This window comes from Heteronotia binoei, chromosome 1, assembly GCF_032191835.1.
Source record: "Heteronotia binoei isolate CCM8104 ecotype False Entrance Well chromosome 1, APGP_CSIRO_Hbin_v1, whole genome shotgun sequence".
Classification (NCBI taxonomy): domain Eukaryota; kingdom Metazoa; phylum Chordata; class Lepidosauria; order Squamata; family Gekkonidae; genus Heteronotia; species Heteronotia binoei.
Window position 1 is genome coordinate 52,149,978 of NC_083223.1, and position 24,990 is coordinate 52,174,967.

General features: G+C 43.1%; 1 protein-coding gene and 1 non-coding gene across 2 annotated transcripts; both read right to left on the reverse strand.

Annotated features, from left to right (window-relative positions):
• Window positions 1-1,866: 1,866 nt before the first annotated feature.
• Window positions 1,867-12,140, reverse strand: RPS7 (ribosomal protein S7). Its single transcript, XM_060234329.1, has 7 exons — window positions 11,604-12,140; window positions 9,997-10,078; window positions 8,859-8,930; window positions 7,391-7,534; window positions 7,052-7,116; window positions 4,548-4,698; window positions 1,867-1,983 (listed from the first exon to the last, which is right to left on the reverse strand). Exons 2-7 carry the CDS (start codon window positions 10,069-10,071, stop codon window positions 1,906-1,908), a joined length of 585 nt encoding a protein of 194 aa, XP_060090312.1. The 5' UTR covers window positions 10,072-10,078; window positions 11,604-12,140; the 3' UTR covers window positions 1,867-1,905.
• LOC132589339 (small nucleolar RNA SNORA73 family) lies at window positions 8,455-8,678 on the reverse strand. The gene has a single exon (XR_009556582.1). It is a non-coding gene; the product is annotated as a small nucleolar RNA SNORA73 family (small nucleolar RNA).
• Window positions 12,141-24,990: the final 12,850 nt, after the last annotated feature.

Genomic DNA, 24,990 nt, shown 5'->3' on the forward strand with positions numbered 1-24,990 from the left:
AGAAATCTGCTCTGCATCATTTACGGAGGCTTGACCTGACAGGGATTGCCCTCTTGACGTGTCTCCCGCCCGGGGGCTGTCCACAGGAGCTGCAGCCACAGTTTGGGACTCACGGCATCTATCAGTCATTGTTTGCGCCAAAAAATCGCCCCTAAAATGGCTGCTGCCATTAGCGATGCGCTGTGAAGGGGGAGACTCTGTCGCGCCCGTTGGAGAGGCTGAACACTTCTGCCCGCGGTGAACTGAGCCACCTTTGCGGGAACTGTTGCCGGGAACTGAAACAAGCTGGGAAGACATGTCGGTGCCGGTTTCTTCCTCCACGGCTTCAGCTTGAGAGCCAGGAGCAGGCGTGTCCTCCAGGAAGTTGTCCCTGAAGCGATCCATTCGCACCTTTGCGATAATGCGGCTAGTGGGTGTTTTAAAGAAGCCGCGGTAGTGCTGTTCTCTCATCCCCTTTCTAGAAGCAAAGTATTGGACTGGAAGGAACAGAATAATAAGTGTGGGTCAAAGGAAGAAATTAAGGAAAAAAGGTAAGTGTTTGAGTAAGGTTGGAAGAGGAAGGAAATAGGAATAAAAGTATACTGGAAAGAATGAAGCTATGGAGCTAAGCTCTAATAGTTGCTTTCCCTCTCGAGGCAGGAAAGAAACTGAAGCGATGGTGTTCCAGTGCCACAGGAAGAGGAAGCAGATTTTAGTCCTGCCTCCCTGACATGAAGGTGGGGAACACCCCATGATGCCCTCCGACTCAGAGGGAGAATTAATCTGCAACATTCTCCAAATTTTGGTCATTCACCATACACATAAAACTCCACGGGATCCATGCACATAAAAATCCATCACAAAACACTTTCCTCAGATCATCATCGTTTGTTAATCTGCCTTGAGTCTCAGTGAAAAAAGTGGACTATAAACAAATATTTTACATATGGTTGGATTCAGCAACTGTCTTCTGCTACCCAAGGAGACTGGCTCTGACAGACAAAACTTACTCATTTGGTACAAGGGAGCCTTTCAATCTAACCCATTGTCCTACAGGTCAGTTGTAGTTTCCCATCCCTATCCACAGCAGGAGCATGTGACTTCTCTAATTTGCTGTAGAATGATTTTTACATTATTGTGAAGTGACTGGCCCAAGTGTGTTATTTCAGCTTGACCTAGAGAGATGGTTGTAAAGCATTTTGCACATTAAAAACTCAACAGGAAACAATGACGTGCTCACCTCCTTCTTTCATCCACCCCAATGCATGAAAGTAGCTCCTTCCTTCCTAAAATGTCATGCCATTCACTTCTCACTATGTTAACAGTAAAACCAGTGCATAAAACTATACCAGCACTCTACTTGAAAAGCTCTTGATGGCGGATTTTCAAAAGACTGTTTGATTAATCCTGGTAACTGTAGACATTAATCAAGATACTGTCAACATTCTCATCTCTACGTAAGTCAGCTAAACATACTGTCTGCCCTGAAGGCATCATGCTCCTTTATCCAACACAGAGGCCAGAAGTTGCATTTTCAGGCTTAAAGACTTTTAAAAGTATTACGAGGACAGAGAAGCAACCATTACAATTCTTAAGAAATGTTTCCACTATTTTTGGAGGAAAACTTTTGATGTTCTTTGACTATTACGTAACAATCAAGGGCACAGATCTGCTGCAAGTTTATATGTTTTTTAAATCCAACTTTTCAGGAAGTTCTTAAATTGCCAGTGCACGTGGCACAATATACAAATAACGGAAGCCTTATGGTTACCTACCTCCAGTAGCTGCAAACCTGTCACTTGGGACCTTTAGTTTCCATAGCTAAACCTTACAGCTAACACCCCTCTCTTCCAAGATGTTTTAATAAAAGACATTCCTTTCAAGAGATTTAACAATTAACTGTTTATTCAGTCATTTCTTTGCACTTTAAAGCTGGAATTCTGGAAACTCAAACACAACATCTTTGCCTGTGAGCTTCTTGTAGACACCAGAAAATGTTTCTACCTGCAAAAAAAAAGGAACAGGAGCCTGTTATACACTTATTATCATTTTCTTCTTCTGCAACTATGCATCAAGCCTGAGAAATGATGAGGATATATAAGACAATATCTATAAGCATTCAGATCTGAAGACAAACTTACTGCGCAACGTTATGGAATTTAACTGCATTTCATGCTTGTGCTAAATGTAAATGATACATTTTTCCTTTTACCCAGTCTGAGTACCCGGATGTGTTAATCAATTTACTGCACCCAACCTCAAGACGATGGAAGAGAAGGAAACAGGGTGATTTGCCCCTTCATCCATTTTTAACACATGCTTGCAGGTGTACGGGAACTGTTTCCCATTCTACATAAGCGCCTAGAAGGATCTAAGTTTGTGCTTAACTGAGTAAAACACTACTGGAACACAGTTTACTGCAATTAACAGGAGAGGAAGACTGGAGAATATAGTTCTGTACCCTAATGATGCAAAGTCATCTTTCCCCAGCACCCTTGAACATACATCAGAGCAGCCCGCAATCAGAAGGGGACCAGCTTTAAGGAGATTAAGATGAGGGCCAATAAGTGTTTCACTATGCCTTAAGGCAAACACACAAACAAAAAGTGGTAATAAAAAAAGAGTTGCAGCTAGGACTTATTTGCGTCCCAGTCTCACCAGTACTAAATACTGGCACATTTTTTTCAGTGCTCTCCCAAGTTCTAATTGTGCACCAGCCCACCCCACTTAGCCAGAGAAAGAGGGGTGGGAGCAAGTTGTGGCAAGTGTGCATGGAGCCGCCAGAGCAGGCACACAGGGTCCTGAGCCACCACAGCCAGGGCGAATGCATCATGAGTTGAGCTGGCATGGGTGGCAGACATGGCCTAAGTGTGCATGAACCTAGGCACACCCCAAGCCACTGTGTCTGAGTCAGGTGGGAAAGAAGGGACCTGGCTAGCACCACCCAGCAAGCTGGGTGGATGGGGAATTGCCTCCTCTCTTCCTTCCTCCTTTAAGGAGTGGGGGCAGGCCAGATGACAGGTGGCCAGTCCAATGAGCCAGGTGGCTCGACAGACACAATGGAGGAGCTTATGGGAGAACAGGCCAGAGTGGAGGGGGGGGGGGCAGAGGAGATTCAGCAACAGAAAAGTAGCTGGTGGTCACCTGTGCTTCCTCCCTCTCTTGTGAGAGCATGGGAGGAGAAAGTTGGGCAGGGGAAGGCAGGCCAGGCGACAGGAAGAACTGTCACAGCCCCAGGCAGGCAAGGAACCATTGCTGTCCGATAAGCCAGAGCAGTGGGGAGCCCAAGAGAAGGTAGCAATCAATCATCTGCTATCCCTCCTCCCCTTGTGGGGCAGAAGTGAGTTTGGGGGGTTTTTTACTCCTAAAGCAAAAGATTAATGTTCAAGTTAAACTTCTGAATTCCTTCTCAAGGTACCTTTTGCAAATAGGGTTGCTAATTTAACCAGTCCCTGTGCCTATGTGAGAACAGCTCGCTCTGCAGACATGAATGCTGATTTCCACATTGTAAAAACGAAGATCAACCTCGTCTGGGATCAGGGGTTCCGCTTATCAACATATAAGCAACATTGTGCATTTAGAAAGGCAAGTAGGGGAAAAAAATCAGTGTGTCCCCAGATCCACTCTCATAACTCCCTTGAAGTCACAGGTCACCTTAAGTTTGGCAAGCCACAGTTTCTCGGTGTCACATCACTGTTTACACCCCAGAGATAATATCGATCTGCATTACAGCCTTGTTGTTAGAATTACAAGATAATACTGGGTATCCAACCACACCATTAAGAAAAACTAAGTACTTTCTTAAGAGGAAGCAGCAATTTCCCTCTTCTGCTGCAACCTACTGAGCCCTCCAAAAGGTTGTTCCTGGAGGTTAATGGGCCCTCAGGAACAGCTTAGTGCGGACTTGAAGAAAACTGCTACAATATTACACATGAATACTGGCACCTTTTAAAAAAAAAACACAAAAAGCACTGGTTGTTAATATACTTTCACAGCATTCCTAGCAATTGTTAAACAATTTTAGCATGTTTCAAGTACTCAGTGTTTAACTGCAATCATGCTGTGAACTGGTGCTGATATGTCAGCATTACAGACACCCACAAGCAGTAATTACCTGTGGCAACCCCAATATATCTGCCAATCCAAGTTATTGTATTTTATTCCAAACACTGATTAAGAAACTGAGGGCACAGCACATGGCTCCTCTCCTATCATCACATCTAGGCCTATAATCACTGCTTTTTTGTGTGTGAGCGTTTGAACTCTACCTTCCAAAATCCAAGATCAGCACTCTAACCAGACTACTATGATGGCTTTGAAATGTATTAGCTGTGTCAGCTAATATATTTCCAGATATATAAGTTGCTGAGAAAGACAACTCTCGAAGAGACCCCAAGATGAGCACCCAACAATTCCAACACAAATCTACTATAGCAACCCAAACTCAATCCCTGCTCTTCAAGTATCATTCCTCAACTCAGCCTCCTCAAAGAACCAACACCACTGTCATACAGATCTCATCTGTATCATTTGCTTTAAAATGGGAGCTTCCCAAAAAGGTTTCTTACCTTGTGTTCAACATTGTTCTGCTGCGCTTTGTCTAAGTGGACCTTTATGAGCCGGCTGCCATCCAGTTTTACGCGGATTCTCTTGCCCACAATTTCACTTGGGAAAACCAGGTCTTCGAGAATGGCATCATGTACTGCAGTAAGTGTACGGCTAAAAAGAACAATTCAAGTGTTTTTACTATGCCCCAGCTTGCTTCAGGTTAAACTCTTCCTTCCATGTTAATGTTGACATTGAACTACCATATTGACTCACATCATGGATACGGTTTGAATTTGGTACTTAAACCTTATTAAGGAAATGATCAGGTGCTATATAGTTGTGAATAAAAACATTCACAGGCACCCTGTACATTTAAGCAAAGCCTTATTCTGCCAGTCGTTGCAGTGCTCAGTAACACAGCAGCAAGACAATATGCTACAATCAATTTCCAAGAATTGTGCAGAAGAAGCTGCATAAGGGTACGCCAGTCCATCAACCCAACTTAGGTTTTTTTGTTTCTACTTGAGCCAACAGGAACAATTGGTCAAAGTAGTAGGTTTAACTAGCCTGTGAATCGTGAGATTTTAAAGTCTCATCTGACAACATGCCACAAATTGGCATGTTGGTTTTGTCTCTCAGTGTCCCACAAATTGGCAAATTGGTTTTGTCTCTCAGTGTCCAATTTTAGCAACTGTTATTGACTGAACCATCCATCCCTTTCACTTCTGCTTTCTAAAACTGCAGGGATGCCCTATGGTGACTCAAAACACCAAAAAGGCTACACACTCAGCTTCCAATTAAAATTACTTTTTGCCAAACACAGAAGTGACCAGTCGCACTCACAAGGGAAAAAAAGGAGAAAAGTTTACTTCCCACAAACTAGAGATTAGTCAGGCAGAACTTCAACAGGCCCACTAGCATCCCAAGTATACATAAATACTCGAAGCTACTCGAGTTCCTCCCCCACCCATGTTTTTTACAGGTTAAGAGATGGGACAGCCTCGCACTAATGACCAGCTCAGATCATGGCTGGATGAGGGATGTGCATTTGGGTCTACCCAAATACACCCCAAATGTATTTTATTTTATTTTTCGATATATTTTGGTATCCCAAATGTATCCAAGTTTTCTGGGGGAAACTGGGGGGGGGACCCCCCCCAAAAAAAATATCCTGGATATATTTGGGAATTAACTATAGATCAAAAACAGAGGAGAGGTATGAGCAAATTGCTCCCACCTCTCAGCTGTTAATTGGGCTTCTACTGCAGTCCCTTTAAAGTTCAAGTCTAACAGACCCAAACCAAAAAACACAAAATTTAAAGATGTTAAAAGGGACTGCAGAAGACAGCCCAAGAATCAAGACTGGCCATGTTGGGGGGAGCAGACTGTCATGCCAGCTCGGCTTGTGTCTGGCTCCTTCTGCAGCGTGGTTTAAACCAAGCTGCAGGAGAAGCTGTCCCAGCCAGGATCTACAAGCCCCAGGGAGCAATCTCCCTGAGGCACACAGGTCCTGGGTCTGGCTCCTTCCTTCTGCAGCACAGTTTGAATCACACTGAAGGAGAAGCCATCCCACAGCCAGGATCTGTGTGTCTAGGGGAACAATCTCCCTGCGGCATGCAGATCCTACAGATTCTCCCATAGCACAGTTTAAACCAGGTTAGGAGAGAAGCCAAGCCAGCCCCAAGACCGAGTTGCCTTTTTTTTCTTAATCTGATATTTTTCTTCTCAGGACCACCCCAAGATTGGGATTTCTGGAAAATCCTGCATCCAAATACCATACTGGTAGTGGGATTTTTTGGAAATACTTGAGCCAAAAAATACCAAATTTACAAAATGGCACACCCCTAGTCTGGATGGGTTCTGGGAGCACAGATGTAATATAGTGTCTGCTCTAAGCATCCATTAGGTTGAAGTTATCTCTGGATTCCTGACAGCAAAAACTTTAAATCTGCTGTTTCTAGTATGCATACCAAGTTAAATATAACTAATTAGATAATACAAACAACAGAAAGGTACTATCAAGCAACAAGTTCCTTGCAGCAACCAACTTTAAATGATAAATCACAGGAGACACAATTCAAGGTAAAACACAGCAGAAGGGAAGTGAGCATTATGAGGAACATCACTGTCAAAAAACATGTGGAGAAATGACTGCTGTTGATCAAGAGCAACAGAATCTGTCAAATTAACTGAACTAGTTCACCATCTGCACTGGCATACCTCAAACAAACAAAGCAGCCTCAGGAATGTATGAAGCTGCTTTATACAAAGGAAGATCATATTACTAACCCTATTACTGTTTACTACAGGTAAAACCTCTCTCAAAGATTTCGCAAATAGCAGCAATTGTATTATATTAAATGAGTATTATAGCCAGTAAACTTCTTCCCTGCATCTTCGTGCTCTAACTGTATAGCCATTTTAGCAACGAGGAAGGATTAGCTATCAAAATACAACTTCAACACCACATGTACTTCAGCACTGCCTCTGGAACCAACTCAGAGCATAAAGGTTAACAGATTACCTCCTGGGGCGTTTTTGCTTGTTTTTTGTGCGGCTTTTTCTTGTTGGTTTTGGCAAAATTCTTCTCTATAAAGGAAGAGAATAAGGCAGCCCATCAGCACAAGTAACAGATTGGTATGTTATTTGGTATCACACAGCACAGTTCCAACACGATACTATGCTTCACACAGTTAACAGCAAGTTAAGAGTTCAACAAAACAGATATATGTGAATGTAGCCTACAGCTAAAGCTTAGTGTAAAATTCACAAGCAAAGAAAAATTGTTATACTTCCCCAAACCCTTTTTGTTTTCCTAACAAGAGTGGGGTTTTTTTGAAGATTACAACAAGCTTCCACATACCTGAGCAATGAACACCACGTGCTTTCCGCTGAATTTTTTCTCCAGTTCACGAACTAGCCGCACCTGAATCTTCTGGAAAGATTTCAGCTGAGGGACTGGTACAAATATGATGATTGCTTTTTTACCGCCACCCACTTCAATTTCCTAAGTAAGAACAGACACCTCTTTTGAATTAACTAGGAGTGAATCCATCCTGCATTTTAAAATAAAGTTCATATTTACATCTCAGTAGCCACAAAGCAGAAAAAGATCTTGATTAAAGCCTCAAATTCCAGCAACAACCTTGTTCCTTACTAGTACCCTAACACTGATCAAACACAAAAAAGCTGCATGTTCAAGGATAAACATGTCCTTGAACATAATATCAGATTTATTAACTTTGACCATGCTTTTTAAACTATGCTACTATTCATGTATATCTGACGTTTACACAGGCATTTATAACCACCAAGAATGAGTCAAACTAATATACACTTAGCCAGCTACCCCAATGCTATTTAACACCAGCTGAGTGAATGGAAATCACAGGACATTTAAGAAATCCATCCAATACTGTTTTTATTCTGAAATTTGTAACTTCTGAATTTAATATTAGAAGACATCTTGCTGTCTACAAAGTTTTTCAATTCCATTTCACAGCTTGGTTTTTAGGAAGATAATTTGTGTGCTACCAGTGCATTGCTAGCATTCCTCACTCAAGAAAAGATACGATGTCACATGGTAGTCACACATCCAATAAATGGCAGCAGGCAAAAAAAAAATTAGTACTTGCCTGAGAAACTCTTAATCTCATGCCTTACTTTGAGGCTAGCCATATTCTAGGTGCCTCACCTGGATAAAAAAGCATACACAGAGCTAAACCTCCATTAATGTGTTAGGGTTCCTTATTGGCACATGTGGCAGAGTATGGATATAAATCCAGTGTTACAATTTTACAAACTGCAACAACTGCCTTCTATAGAAGTATTTTTGATGTCAACATGATGCATTCAAAGATCAAATATCATTACCACATATCCTTTTTCTGGGATGGCTGGCCCTTATGCATGGAGTGCATTTTGTAGAGATGTGTCCTGCATGGTTTGTCTCCTCAGCAACCGCAAGCACTGAGAAGTTGTAGGAATATACAGGACGCCTCCCTCAGCAGCTATGACAGCCAGAGAGGAAAAAACTTTTTCTCCAATGTTGTGGAACGGGACCATACGTTATCGACCCTAACAGAGCTACGCTCCCATATGCCACTTGGGCAGAGCCATGCAAGAGCCATCTTGCTGGATGCCCACATTGGGTCTGTTCTGAAGCATCAGCCAGAAGAAACAGGCTGACCCGATTTCAGGGAAGAAACCTATTCGATTTAAGATATACTTGAATATGCCGTACCATATGAAACACTGAACATCACTTAAGGGCATACAACATATACATTATGAACACAACTGCATGAGCAGGAAGCATGATTTTAAGCTACCTTTGCAGCGGTGATGTTCAATTCTCTTAGCTGAGCCTTTAAGTCAGAGTTCATCTCCAACTCCAGAAGAGCCTTGAAGGAAACAAGAAAGCATATGTTAATAATAATAATAAATAAACTAAGTCTGAAAACAACTGATACTTGCTTGTAACCCCAAGAAAAGTCACTAAACAGTGTTATTTCGACAAGTGCAGGTCCAGCACCCTTACAAAACATCATTACAGCAAAACGGTCAAAGACAGTAGTTCCAACCTCACTTTAGAATTTCCATTCTTGATAAAGTAAGTTCTAATGCAGGGGTGTCAAATGCGCAGCTCAAGAGCCAGATCAGGCCCCTGGAGGGCTCTTATCAAGCCCAGGAGCACCACACTGTCATCTGCTTCCTTCTCGCTCTCTTGCTTTCTTTCTGCCTCACAGCTTGTTTTGCCAGGCTTGCTCAGTTTAGCTACAGAGCAAAGCCTCTATTTTCTCCACTGGCTGACCAGCCTATGAAGCAACTTATGTACAAAAGCTCGCAATGCCCAGCCATTTCATGTCCCCCCCCGGGTCTTAGGCTTGAAGCACTGACCATGAGATTTCTGTAATGACTATCGATAAATCAAAAGTAGGTTTGCATCTCACACACACACCTGAACAGCATACTCAAGCTTGCTAAAACATATCTTGTCTCCAGATTTTGATGCAATAATTTAAAGCAAGAGGTGTCAGTTATCAGAGACTGTTAAATAAACAAAATATTGCAAGAATACTACTCTTTTAAGCATTTAAGTTTTTTTTTAATCTTTAATTATATTTGTCTGTGTCCTTTATAAATGCTACCTGGCATTATATTTTATGATACACATGGCCTGGCCCAACAAGGTCTCATTTATATCAGATCTGGCCCTCATAACAAATGAGTTTGACACCCCTGTTCTAATGCATTTTGGTAGTAATTCCTAAACCATTAGGATGATGCCTCCATCCATCTCACACAGCAGCTTGATTTTTACCACAGCATCAAAGTACTTAAGCGTTAATCTACATCACAGCATCAACATGAAGTTGAATGAGTTCCTCCTCACTGGGTCCAAAAGACTTCGATCCCGATGTTTTGCAAGGAATATAGTTAATGCTCCTACCAAAACACAGCATTTACCTGGGAGATGCCAGACTCAAATTCATCTGGCTTTTCGCCATTGGGCTTCACAATCTTCGCACTGGAACTGAACATGGCCGTTCTATATTCCAAAACAAAAGCAATGCTTCAGAGATTGATGTTAAGAACAATTTCCTCCTTCCAATAAACAAAGCAAATGACTGAGGTCCTTGATGATATGCAAGCAGAATCCCAAGTCTGTAAGTCAGACAACTGTCTTGCTACATTGCAGCTTTGCTGACTTGAACATTATTGGAGCAATAAATGGCAAATAAAGCCACTATCAGCAGTTAAGCTACACGCAAGAAAAAGCCTAGAGGTTGTGAGCACACAACACTAGCAAGAAGCCCTGGTTCTACTTGCAACTGATATGTGAGTTCACTGGGTTGCCTCAGGAGAAACACCATTTACTGTGGCTTCAGCCTTCCACACACACTACCCTCCTTGTAACATCCACTTCACAAATTTGCTGCCACAGCTGCTAAGACTATCAAGTGAAAAGTTTAATATGAATACAAGAAGTGTTGCTGTACGTAAACACAACAGAGATTACCACCCCCCAGGACACTCCAGACAAGTAGTCACACAGCACACGACATAGCTGAGCAGTGATGAACTCTCAGATGCTGCATTTCAGCTTCTGAGGAGCCCCATAATATGAGGCACCGCAGGTCAAATATCAGTGAAGTGTAGTGCTCTACCGAGGAAGTGCTGGATTCAAATCCTTACTTGCCATGAAACTCACTAGGTGAACTACCCAGTTATTCTCTCCCTCAGCCTAGCTCACCTCAACAGGATAAAATGAACTAATGGATAACTATGTACACTACTGTGAGCACATTGAGAGACAAAAAAGACAAGAATAGCACAACTAAAACCACTCTCAAGCCCCCCTAAAGCTCTAATAACTGCTGTAATGATCCTGACTTCTTGTCTTGGATTGTAATAAACTGTTGATCGAACAACTGCGGTATGGCCAATCCCGACACAGCATGTGATCCCCACCTAACCTGGAAACACTACAAGCTGCGCATCCGCACACCCTCCTCTCCAGGCGGCATGCCAGAGCTATCAGTTTTGCCGACCATGTGTTATTGCTGCCGCCAGAGAAGAAAAGGGGAAGCCGCTGGGAAGGGACTGACTGACCGGCCTTCATCTTTTTTTCAGATGCTCAGCTAAGAAAGCTATTCTTGCCTTGTCAGCTGCCTGCTAAAAGGGCGCTTAAGGGGGGCCAGCCCCAGCCTCCGTGGTCGTTTCAGCAGAGGAGCCCATGCAGCCAGAGTCACAGTCAGAGCTTCGCGAGCAACACCTTGGGAAGCCCCCTGCAGCCTCCATAGCTCAGGCAGGCCAAGAACGCCGTCCTGCTCCCCCCGCGCCGGCGGTGAGGCCTTCCCAAAGCCGCCCCTCTCCCAGCGCCAGCCAGCGCAGGATCCGGCTCAATCCCCGGCGCAGGTCAGCCATCGGGGGCTGAAGGGCGGCGAATCGGGCGTATCCCGAGGCAGACCGCTCAGACAGCCGAGCTCCCCTCAACTCAGCACAATATTACCGGAGCCGCGACGGAAAAACCCCGCCACCCTCCAAGCCGGGCCCCAATGGATGGCACCTACCTCTTGCAGCGCCGGCCTAAGGAAGAGGAAGAGCTATCGCGAGAACACCAAAAGAGCCCTTGCCCGGGAAACGGGCAGCTCCACCCACCTATCGCCTTGAAGCCACACCCGGAAATGGGTAACCGCTTCCGACCTTATTTGAGCTCTGGGGCGGAAGTTGTGCTTCTCAGGCAGGACCAAGCCGCATTCGACGCAGCAGGAGAAGGAACGAAAAGCGACACCAAACTTTGATGTCTGACATTTTCTCCCTTCAAAGTCGAGAAAAGGGGTGGTGGCAGTAGCTGAAGCTAAAGAGTGAATGGCTCTGTAAATGATGAAGATGTAATTTAATTTTGTTGATTTTTTTTCTTCTCAGCCCAAGGAAAGTCGCCTGTGTAACTGAGCAAAGTCCTTCAAATTCTGATGAAACGGTAATAATCTTTCTCTTCTTCACGAAGAGCCTGTCCGTTTGACACCTACATCAACAAAGTGTGTGGGCACGCACACACATAGTGGTATAAAGTAAATATTAATGCCAAACAAGGTTATTAAAATCCATACAATCGATTACTTTCAGAGTAGTAGTCGTGTTGAGTCTGTTGCTGTGAAAATAATAAAAATTTCTTATAGCACCTTTAAACATATTTGCAATACTGTCCCACAAATGTTTACTCTAAAGTAGCTACTATCGAGAGAAGCGAGGCTTATTCTCCAGCACAATGATGCTCCATGTGTAGTTGCTGGTGCCTGCTTGCTTCTTGGAATATTGGGACAACAAACTCTCATTTATTACACTTCACACCCAGGATAACTAATGGGTTTAGTACATGGACATCATTCTGTTTTATATTACCTTTCATTGTTGTTTCAGCCCAGTTAACGCTAACTAACAAACACCAGACCCCAACTTTTGGTTCTTTTAATTTGCTAAAACAGCAGTCTCCAACCTTTTTTGGCACCAGGGACCGGTTTTATGGAAGACAATTTATCTATGGACGGGGGTGGGGGGGTGCACAGTGGTTTCGGGATGATACAATTGTGGACTTTATTTTTGTGTGGTGGTTAAGTGTGTGGACGCTTATCTGGGAGAACTGGGTTTGATTCCCCACGCCTCCACTTGCACCTGCTGGAATGGCCTTGGGTCAGCCATAACTCTCACAGAGTTGTTCTTGAAATAGCAGCTGCTGTGAGATCCCTCTAAGCCCCACCTACCTCAGAGGGTGTGGGGGAGGAAGATAAAGAAGATTGTGAGCCACTGAGATTTGGAGTGGAGGGCAGGATATAAATCCAGTGTATTATTATTATTATTATTATTGTTATTACTACATTGTAATATAGAATTAAATAATGATACAACTCATGGCCTGGTTGCTAACAGGCCACGGACTGGTACTGGTCCACAGACTGGGGGTTGGGGACCCCAGTGCTAAAAAACATTTCCATGACTCTGCATATTAACTCCCTGCCCACTTTCTCTATATTTAGGACTGCTTACCATTCCATACTATCGTCTAATGAAGTGTGCTTAGAGCACATGAAAGCTTACATTCTGAACAAAACTCTGTTGGTCTTAAAAATGCAACTTGACTTTTGCTTTGTTCTACTGCTTCAGACCAACATGGCTGCCCACCAGGAAAAAAAAAGTTGGAGATTGAATAAAGGGGGCAGAGACGTGATCCCCATTGGCAGTTGCTGATCCAACTTTTCTGGTCCACCAAGTGTTAGTGTATTCTACTGCAGACCTCTTGTTTAAAGTGGACATTGCCCATCTTCCCTTTTCATGTTTACATTTTCTTCCCTGTTTATTAAAAAAATTCTCCAAACATCTCAGCATAAAGAAGCTCTACATAATAGACACCAGTTGGCTTAATTACTTTTTTTCCCTTTAACAGTAAATTGTGCTACACGCCAGCATCCTCTGAAGAATTGCTACTGTACATACAAATTAAGCTCTTCCTCTTATGTTTTTCTTCCAGAAAATGCATAGCCAGAACATGCAAATGATTTAGATATCCTGAAGGGTTCTAAGCTGTACTGATATATCTCATTAAACTGTACTTACAGTTCAGAAAAAGGGACAGTATCATCATAGTCTGATTCTAGTATTGCAAAATGCTTTTCTGCAGCTCCTAGTGCTACATGCAGTGCAAATGAAAGCAAATTTTTCTCTTTTATATTCCCAGGAATATTGTCATTTTCCACTCTCTTGCATGTACCCTCCAAAAATCTATTATTCCAATAGATTCAGGGGTTACTCCTGAAAAAAGTTTTTAACTGCACTGCAGTCTTGGTTTCAGTTGCAGCCTGCAGTAGCCTGAGAAAATAACTGTAGTTGCAATCTAGGGGAAAAATTTATACCAGGGATAGAGAGTACAGTTGGAGTTCTTTCTTCCATATAACTTCCATTTAGCATTCTCTCTCCTTCCTATGCCATATCATTTGCTTCTTCCATAAGTAATTAAACAATATCTGCATCTTATGTTCCATTTCCCTGTCGCCTGTGCTTCCAGTTCTCTTTTCCTATTCTCCAGACAGCACTGGGAGTTTGGAATGCACAGAGAGGACTGGGTTAAAGTTGTATCTAGATCATTTTAAATGAATCGTCATGAATTCATGTGATTTTTAAACTGAAATAAAATAAAACCAGTATCATATTGTAAATAATGTTTTTGTCTATAGGCCAGGGGTGTCAAACTAATTTGTTATGAGGGCCAGATCTGACACAAATGAGACTTTGTGGGGCCAAGCCATGCGTGTCATAAAATGTAAATGCCAGGTAGTAAAGCTATGAACTGTATAAAGGATACAAATAAACACAATTAAATATATTTCTTTGCCTTAAAATACAAACATACTCTTGTGATTTTGTTTTAAAATGGAGAAGTGGGGAAGTAGTTGAATTTGGCTATGCAATTTTAAAAATAAAACATCAAGAAAAAGCACGAGGATCACAGCACAAACTAAAAATATAAAATGCTCTGAGCCTAGGAAAACATGAAACGGCTGGGCGTTGCAAGCTTCTCCCCGCCCCCATCTGCTCAGATTGGCAATGGCTCTATAGTGTAATATCCTCTAGCAAGGCCAGCATTACACTTGTCTATGGCAGTGCTTCAGTCTGATTCCGGAATATGTAAAATGCACCACCCCCTTCCAGAACAGGGCATCTGCCTATTAACAGCAGTGGCAGGTAACTGAGCTGGTCCCTCTTCAGAAGCACTGGTCAAATGTTCATGAGGACCAGTGCTTATCAACAGGATTCCTTAAACTGGCTGACTCCTCTCCTTGCTAACAAACATGGTAGTGTCACAAACACTTAGTTCAAGAACACAAAATTACAAAATCCTGGCAATGTGAATCTTCACACACCATTCTGGTAAACTGCCATAAGCCCCTTTTACAATCCCAGCAATCAGAAGCTAAGAGACAAGCCTCTCATCTTCCCAGCACTAAACAAAGTCAGCCCTGCAAGGTTGGATACATACAGAAATGAGTGTCCACAATTAACCTGATAGGGTGAGCACTTGGCCTAGGAATTGGAATTAGGATTGAAGCCACTTGAACACAAAAGACCACAAATTTAATTAAAAATAGAGTTATTAAAAGTGTGCAAGAATATTTCAAACGAGAGTAAGTAATGAATCAAAACAGCTAAGAGACAAACTATACAGTGAGACATTGGTTCAAAACAAGAATACAAATTGCAAGATGTTACTATTCCAAAGTTGCTCAGCAAGCAAAGTCCAACTCTCTCCAGAGTTTGCACAGGCAGAGTGTCTGACCCATGTCAAGCAGGTTTCAAAGTTCACATCCAAAATCAAGGAGGAAGCGGCTACTCATGCCTTGCCAGTTGCTAATGGAAAAGGATAACAAGACCAAAGAATCCATCATAATTCGGGCCCATAAACCAGTCAGAGCCTTGGCTCATTATGTCAGTGTTAGTATTACTAAGTAGGTGACCTAAGGATGAAATGGAGGGAGCTATCTGCAGACTAGTCCAAACATTTCTCATGTGTGTAAACAGTGCAAATCCTGATGTCTAGATGAATGGAATGTGGTTAGTAGATTACCACGGTGTCATGGTTTCATCCTTGGGAAGGGAGTTTGAGATAGGAAGCTTTCCTCCCTGCACCTGGCTGTTATCTAGTCATGAGGTCAGCTTTGCTGAATTTTCCCAGCAAGAGTTATTTTTCACTTAAGAATTTCAATTCAGTCTGTGGCCTAGAGTCAAAACCAAGCCTGAACCAATGTTTGAAAGAAGAAGGAAGTAGGCAAGAGTATCAGTCCCTTGACAGGTAGAGCTTTTAATGTGGAGTCCAAGAGAAAAACATGTATATGGAAACCATCTTTGCATTGGATGCATTTGGAGTTTATTCTTTTTAAAAATGTGTTTGTGTGTCTATACCTGGAAGTCATGGTGACCTCTGGCGACTGACCCCTACTGAGGGCCTGGAGGATTTTTGTCACAGGATTTCTCTGCGTGGACCAGCAGAGGGCTGAGGTCCTGGTGGCAAAAGGAAAAACACACAGTTGCTCTCTAGTCTAGTTTATTAAGTTCAGGCAAAATAGCACAGTGTGCTGTTGTAAAAATTCCAAACAAAAGAAAAAGAGAACTCTCTTGCTGTTGTTTGAGGTTCACTAAGGAGCAGTCACCCAGCATCTCTGAACAACAGAAATCAACAATATTTAGACTCTACCATACCTGGACGCTACAAAGGTAAATGTCAAAGAGGTGTGTCTATGCACCCGTCTCCTAATAGCATCACTAGTCCTAGGATCAAGGGGTCCTTTAGACCAGAGGTGTTGAACTCATTTGTTATGATGGACGGATCTGATGTAAATGAGACCTCTCCAGGCCAGGCAACGTGTCATAAAATGTAATGCCAGAAAACCAAAATATGAACCTTATAAAGGACACAGACAAACAAAGATTAAAAAACAAAACAAAACGTAAAGCATGCTTAAAACATTAGCCTTAACATTGGTCTTATAGGTGCTTTCTTTGTATCTCTCCAGTGCAATCCAGGCTCTCTCAATTGCACAGAAGAACTACTGAGCCAAGCCTCTCTTCCTTCTATTGGCTGAGACTCCTCCCCCTCTTGGTCTCCTGGGGAAGGAAGAAAAGAGCCAGAGCTTCCTTTGAAACAAGCTATCCCTCCCCCCGCTTCCTCCCCAAGGGAGAAGTCTCAGCCAATGGAGAAAATAAAGGCTTTGCTTTGTAGCTCCTGTATGATTGAGCCTTGCAAAGCAAGCTGTGATGCAGAAGAAAGCAAGAGAGAGGGAGAAGGAAGCAGATGACAGCCAGTTGCTCAGGAGCCTGATAGGAGCCCTCCAGGGGCCTGATTCAGCCCTCAGGCTGCATGTTTGACAATACAAAGCCAAATTAATCAGGCTCTATAGGCATTATGTCTTGGTGATGGTATATGGTGCCTGGAAGAATGCAAACTATTTTGTAGGTCACAACATCTGGTCAGAAGTAAGACACCCTCATCCATGCTATTAGGAATCATGGGACAGAACCAGAGTTTCAAGGAGTTGGGCTTTATATAAAATATGTCTATGCATGAATCTTCAAGTCTCCTATACCAAACTTTCGCCACATCCCCTCACCACCCCGGAGACTAGAAATTCATATCTCCTCATGGGGTCCATATGTCTATTTAATACTGATGTATAGACAGAGGGACTGAAAGAGCTACTAGTCTAATACATATGGCAATGCGATAGGTAGGACATAAAGGAAATCCATTCATAATACAACAAAAAATCACAATAACCAATCCTACAATTACCAGGATCTTCAAAATAGCTCTGCATCATCCAGCAACATCAGCCCAGAATGCTGGGAGTCTGGGACTGAGGGTTTTTTCTGTCAACCAATTGGATAATGAGGCTGCAGATGCTTTTTTTTTTAAGAGCCCATTTATGGGGGTGTTCTGGGTCCAACATCACTGTAATAAACGGAATATTAATTGTGAAAAGATGGGTAAATTGCAAGCACCATTGGTGAACAGACACAATCGTAAGGTGATAAGATCTATCTCAGAAACTGCTTATAATGTCAACACAGATTAGAATAGGTCTAAAAAAAAATCTCACTCAAAGTGTTATTACTTGCTGTGCTAATTCACTGTAAGAGGAAGAACACATGTCATATGACTAAAACCAAACCACAGATTACATGGATAAAGCTGAATGATATTAAAACTTAACGATTCAGTTAGAACAAAAAGAAAGTTCAGTTTAACTAAAGGTCCATCATCTTCTGGGTTGGAGAAAAGCCCCAGCCCTGATAATTCTGGACGATCTTGCAGAATACAGTTTATGGGTTAGGGGAGGTTAGGCAGCTGTAATGAGAAGGCACACTACCAATCTTTCAGGTCTGTAATCAATGCCAAACAGATCCACAAAAGTGTGCTTACACAACTGCCTCTCCCACTCACCAAATTCAGCATTGTGCTTCAACTGGTATAAAAGGTGGAGAGAGAAAGTTAAGTACCATAACTGTTGGTCCCACCCAATGTTCCCTCTAAGCTGTGGAATCTTGTGAGCAAAAATTCTACTTTGTGAAGAAGAAGACTGCAGATTTATACCCTGTCCTTCTCTCTGAATCAGAGACTCAGAGCGGCCTACAATCTCCTATATCTTCTCCCCCCACAACAGATACCCTGTGAGGTGGGTGGGGCTAAGAGGGCTCTCACAGCAGCTGCCCTTTCAAGGACAACTCCTGCCAGAGCTATGGCTGACCCAAGGCCATTCCAGCAATTGGAGGAGTGGGGAATCAAGCCCGGTTCTCCCAGATAAGAGTCTGCACACTTAACCACTACATCAAACAGATTATCTTTGTGAGCTACAGCCATTAATGTTATGAGTGAGTGATTTGGTTACTGCATAAATTAGTTTGCTCTGGGACCATTTTTCCTGAGCTAAGACAAAAGTGTGTGAGTCAGAGACTAAAAAACTGTGAGCTAGCTGACACTAACTCAGAGGGAACACTGGTCCCACCTTCTCTGAGTTACTCATGAGCAATACAGCACTTAGATGGATGAGGACTGTTCTTCCTGGGTCAAAGGTTGTAAAGTCCCTTGGTGACCTGGGCACACTTCCTCAATGACTACTTCCTCTTCCTCATCAGAGGTCGAATCGATCCAAGTTGCTATCATCAACCACAAACAATAGGGTGGACACGGGGTGGTGCTGGGCTCTGGTTCAGCTCTCCACACGTTCAAGGAGTGGATCCAGGTGTGTCATTCCTGAACCTTCACAGCAGTGTTGATGATTAACAGTGCTTAATACAGACTTTCTCAGTTGGGCTGGGAGGTGTTCTTCTATTGACGGATCAAGATCCACACACTGTTTCCTGGGGAGATGTTGTGGCATGCAATAGATGCTGGAACAGCTTGGACATTCTTCTCTTGGAGAGATCGTAGCAAATGGGATAGGAGAAGCACATAATTAGAGTCATGGCCACTATCTTTAGATAGAGAGCTTAGGTGGGATATGTCACATAGAAGAATAACAGGAATGTGGTTCAGAGAACTGAAAGCCCTGCGGGCAACTTCTCAGAACCCAAAGGTCAAAATTGACCATAAAATCCAGAAATGATCCTTATAAAATGTTACTCTCAGCAGTCCATATTAGTACTTAAAATAGTTTCTGTATGCAACAGTACAGTTGTACTACCATGCTAGGGGCTTATAGGGAGTATAGTGCTTAGTGTAAAGTCAGAAACTGATTAATATGAGTGCCTTATACCAAATCACCAGAGGGAGGGAAAAAGCAAAAGACAAACAGGGTAACAGGGTTAGACACAATAACGGGCTATGCATTGGAGCATGGGGTTTTACCATCAGGTCCAGAAGCCACATACCCTAGAAATTCTAGAGAGAGCAAGCTGTCCCTAGAGTGTAGTCCCAGCTCTAGTCATTGTACTTATTTTCTAAATATTCAGCATCACTCACAACAATTATGGTGTTCCAAGAACACTCATTTAGGGGACCCCAACTGACACTGGGGGCACAAGATGCCACCTAGCATTGGTACAGCTATCAGGATGAGGTGTATAATTGGGAAAACACACCACACAATCAAGTCCTAGGTTTATCTAAAAGGTCATGGAGCCCTTTGGACAATACAACATCAAATTAATCAGGCCCTATAGGTGTTCTGTCTTGGTACATGGTGCCTCTAAGAATGTAAACTATTTTGTAGGATACAGAGTGTCTGGTTAGAAGTGAGGCACCTTCATCCATGCCACTAGGAATTATAGGACAGAACAAAAGTTTCAAAGAGTCGGGCTTTATATAAAATATGTCTATGCATGAATCTTCAAGTCTCCTATACAAAACTTCTGCTACAATATTCAGAGAGGTGGCTGAATAAAGCCTCCCCCTGCCTTCCTGACTTGGTATTTCAAGGTGCCCCCCCCCATCCAAGTACTAACCAGAGTCAACCCTGCTTAGCTTTCAAGATCTAACAAGATCAGGCTTCCCTGGGCTATCTAAGAGAAGCAGTTTGGTGTAGTTGTTAAGTGTGTGGACTCTTATCTGGGAGAACTGGGTTTGATTCCCCACTCTTCCACTTACAGCTGCTGGAATGGCCTTGGATTAGCCATAGCTATCACAGGAGTTGTCCTTGAAAGGGCAGCTGCTGTGAGAGCCCTCTTAGCCCTATCCACCTCAAAGGGTGTCTGTTGTGGCAGGGAGGAGATATAGGAGATTTTAAGCCGCTCCGAGTCTCTGATTCAGAGAGAACGGCAGGGTATAAATCTGCAGTCTTCTTCTTCTATTGCACTTTATAGCACTGTTTTATCCATCTAATTAACTATGTGATTGAATTTGTAACTGAATTGTATTTTAAAATTGTTTGTTTTATATTGTATTTTATTTATATCACCGTGTTCCGTGTCTGTGAGCCGCCCTGAGCCCGCCATTGGCGGGGGAGGGCGGGATATAAAAATAAATTTATCTTATCTTATTATCTTATCTTCTAAGTTAGGGTGCATTTGGAGTTTATTCTCATAGTACAGAATGCCCTCCAACCCCACATGTAATATTATGAAACTGAAGAATGGGTAGCCACTTTCCCACCCTACAACATTTTTAGCATTTCAGTCTTCTTAGAAGTAAATACCCTGAAACATAAGTGCAAGCATCACCTCTGGTAGTTATTCCACCACTGTTCATTCTCTGAAACCTTTTGCTCTGGCCCTGACCAAATGAGAAACAATCTGTCTTAAGCAGAGTTGCTACTCAAATGAAAGCTAAATTGGCCTTGGGATTTGACAGTTGGCAGTGCATTACAAGGACTGGCAGCTGTTAAATGTCTTGTAGCAAGACAGTGCAATGCTCTAGGCGAGCAGGGGATAGAGTAGCAAAGTAGGACTCTGGACAACCTGGGTTCGCATCCGCACATCTGCCATGGAAGCTCAGTGGGTGAGTTTGGGCTCATTTCAAACTCAGCTTAGTCTACCTCACAGAGCTGTTGTAAGAAAATGGAGATGGGTAGTATGGTTTTCTAAAAGCCACTTTGAGTCCCAACTGGGGAGAAAAGCAGGATATAAATAAATAACTGCATAAAATGCATGCATGAAGGCCTAATGACCCTCCTTGTAAGGCATGCTTGCACAGTGGAAACTGCTTCAAACATGGCAAGACACTGCATACCTCTATCTTGGCCTGAATTAACTGTTTAAGGAGCATCTAGCTGTAAGGGTTATAGTAATACTTTACTAAGGTGCTGCTCTTCATGTTATATAGAAGGACTGAAGAACCAGGTCTTGGCAGCAAGACTGAGGATAGTCACAGGAATCGTCAAAACTGATTGGCAGGGCATGGGGATGATATGAAGAACTATCATAAGTGCTGGCTGGTCAGTTCTGGCTGGCTTTTTCCAAGCCTTGAAGGATAGGGAATGCAGCTCTCTGTCTGGGTCAGGAGTTGCATTCCTTTCTCAAACCTGACCAGTTTTGGTTCCAGGGCTTCTCCTAGTCACCTTCTTTTCAGCAGGAAGGGGAAGATGTGGCTTATTACCCCCACCCCCATTCTCACATTTGCAATGAGCAGACTCGGTGCTTTCATGTGCAGTGTTCTCTGCAGGTATGAAATGCAGCTGGTCATCTCAGGAAATCAATGGGGCATTTGGACACAGTTGAGTCGGTGGCTGAATTTAAGAACATAAGAGAAGCCGTATTGGATCAGGCCAGTGGTCCATCCAGTTCAACACACTGTCACGCAGTGGCCAAAAAACCAAGTACCATCAGAAGGTCCATCAGTGGGGCCAGGACACTAGAAGTCCTCCCACTGTTGCCCCCCAAGCACCAAGAATACAGAGAACTTCCTCTTGAGCTATCAAGTGCATATTTGCCTTTCTAGCCCCCCACCCTTAATTCTGTTTCATGGACACATTGGAGCAGGGTAACTGGTAACTGGCTGTTTCCTAAACGCCCACAAATGCAGGAGTGGAAAGATCTGGTTTGTAGCTCACTACCATATAGATAACTGGAGGAGAATGTTGTGGACGTTTCTATGCAGGAGAGCTCTATATAGAAAGGAAGCTTTCATACCATTCTAACCTGTCCCCTGAAGTTTCTTGCCACTCTCTGCAGGATAATTAACTGTACAAGTGAGAGAGGAAGGTCTCAATGCTATGCAAAAGACCAATATACATGAGAGAATCATGGGGAAAAGATCAAAACTAAAACCATGATGATATTACTAAGAATATTTACCGTATATTATAAACCTGTTAGCTGAAATGCTGAGGGTCTCCTCTTGTTGATGGGGGAATTAGCAAGAGGTAGACCAAAGGTAGAGCTATTTTGTAGCAGGTGTCTTTCACCAAAAATATGAAGGTCCAGTATCAGAAAAAAGACTCCATATTTAAAATATTTACTAGAAAAATGTGTAGGAATACAAATTGCACTCAGAATACACACGATCAAGAGACAAAGAAAAATAGGAGTCAGAAATAAAGACTTTTAGGAATTACAGAGGTAATATTTACCTAAGAACATGAGAAGCCATGTTGGATCAGGCCAATGGCCCATCCAGTCCAACACTCTGTGTCACACAATGGCCAAAAAACCCAAGTGCCATCAAGAGATCCACCAGTGGGGCTAGAAGCCCTTCCACTGTGCCCCCTCCCCAAGCACAAGAATACAGAGCATCACTGTCCCAGAGAGTTTCAACAAAAAGCTGTGGCTAATAGCCACTAATGGACCTCTGCTCCATATCCTTATCCACCCCCCTTCTGAAGCTGTCTATGCTTGTAGCCGCCACCACCTCCTGTGGCAGTGAATTCCACATGTTAATCACCCTTTGGGTGAAGAAGTACTTCCTTTTATCCATTCTAACCAGACTGCTCAGCAATTTCATTGAATGCCCACGAGTTCTTGTATTGTGAGAAAGGGATAAAAGTACTTCTTTCTCTACCTACTCTATCCCATGCATTATCTTGTAAGCCTCTATCATGTCTCTCCGCAGTTGACGTTTCTCCAAGCTAAAGAGCCCCAAATATTTTAACTCTTTCTTCATAGGGAAAGTGTTCCAACCCTTTAATTATTCTAGTTGCCCTTTTCTGCATTTTTTCTACCTAATCCAGATGTGTAGAGGTCCATGTAAAAATTAAAGATGGGAGACCTGCACAGCCATCATGCCACATCTAAGAGGCCCATTACTTAGGGTAATGGGGGTACAACCTGCCCATGTGCCAACAGATTGAACAGAGAGGAGTGGTTTGCTCTCATATTTTATAGTATTGAGGGGCAGAGACCCTTTGCAGAGCTATGATGACTCTTAATGGTTGTTGATGAGTCTTTCCTGAGTACCTGAATAGATTCCCAGTTCAAGACAAAACACAAGAATGACCCTTAATGTTTGTCAGGAAGAGCCATGATGGGCTTAATGTTTGATATCAAATTGGTTTCGATACTCTGAGGAGGAGTCAGAAGAGAAAACAAGAGATTCGTGCAACATGGCCTGCATTAGCATATAGGTAAAACAAAAGGTGCTTAGCTGGAGCAAGAAGGTAGAAAAGATTAGCCATTAGTGGGCATAAGCAATACTTTACCTGGGAACCCATTGTTCTTATACACTCAATTGCTGAGTTTTTGGGGGGAGACAGGAGTCTGCCTGGAGGATGCCTATGTTGTAACCTTATGCATTCAGGACAAGCCCAGACAAGTCCTATGGTCTTTGCAGAGAGTGTCTTCACTTTGCTTGTTTTTAACAAGGAGCTTTCATTACAGGTCAGGAAAATGGGGACCCCACTGCTTATGGAGTGCTCCCATAAAGGTAGGCAGCACCTCCTGCTTACAAACCCACAGCATATATAAGTAAATCTCAATACTAATATAAAAATATATATTTAGAAAACTTTAAATGGTGTCATTACTTCACAGACACATTCATAAATCATTAATGCCAGTCCATAACAAAGTCAAATGACAAAACATTTCATGCTGCCAAAATTTCAAAATTCAATGACAAAATATCTTGTGCTGTCAAGGTTTCTTTCTGTAAGTCCTAGCTTCCAAAGACACATCAACTCCTCACTGAGATGTGCACAGGTGACAACCAATCAAATGCTCCAATCTTTTAGTAATAGTTCTGTTGTGGTGGCAAATCTGACCATCCTGATTGGTTGGGGCTTGGTGGGACTGTAGGGTATCAGCCTTTGGCCCATCAAACTGTCAATCAAGAGTACTTGCATGCCATTGGGAGAGTCTGCTCCTCTCTCCTGCTCGAGTGGATGTTGCTAGCCAGCAAAGCTGATTCTGTCAGTAAAATACAACCAACCTGAGTTCTGGCAGTTACTGTAGGAACACACTATTGAACCATTACATGTCGGTCACCGTCTCTGGCCTCCCATAGGCTGACTCCCCTGCCCCTGCCTACTGCAGGCCCAGAAATGTTGAACGCACTGCCAAAAGCAGTCTTACCTCAGAAACAGCCAGATCTCCAACTCGTCTCAGTGTCCTCTCTGTCAATCGGCCTCAGAAAGGGCTGCAGAGCTACTGCAGCCTCACAAAAGGACTCCCAGCATGCGAAGCTTCCAAAGGCCACAGGAATAGCCTGGGATCCCAGGCCCCACCGAGAGTGTTTTCTTAGAGCCCATGGCTGTCCGTTGGAAAGTGCTAGCCAGAGGCTGTTCTTAGGCAACCCAGGCTGCTTTTTCAGAAAAGGGAGAGAGGCCTAGGGGGAATATAATGTCATACAGTCCACCCTCCAAATAAGTTATTTTCTCCAGGATGGGGAGAGAGATTTGTTGTCTGAAGTTCAGATGGCAGAGATCACCTCCTCCTGGGGGACCACTGTTGCCAATCTCCAGGTGAGGGCTCTCCAAAAGCACAGATCAGCTCCCCTTGGTGGGGGGAGTGAATGCCTTCACTTGGGTGGGTGGGAAGAGAGCA

Excerpts from the sequence above, each read along its gene's own strand:
- RPS7 (XM_060234329.1), bottom strand. The coding sequence starts at position 10,071 with ATGTTCAGTTCCAGTGCGAAGATTGTGAAGCCCAATGGCGAAAAGCCA. Across the intron at positions 8,931-9,996 it reads TTGAGTCTGGCATCTCCCAG|GCTCTTCTGGAGTTGGAGAT; the intron begins GTAAATGCTGTG and ends GTTTCCTTCAAG. Across the intron at positions 7,117-7,390 it reads ACGTGGTGTTCATTGCTCAG|AGAAGAATTTTGCCAAAACC; the intron begins GTATGTGGAAGC and ends CTTCCTTTATAG.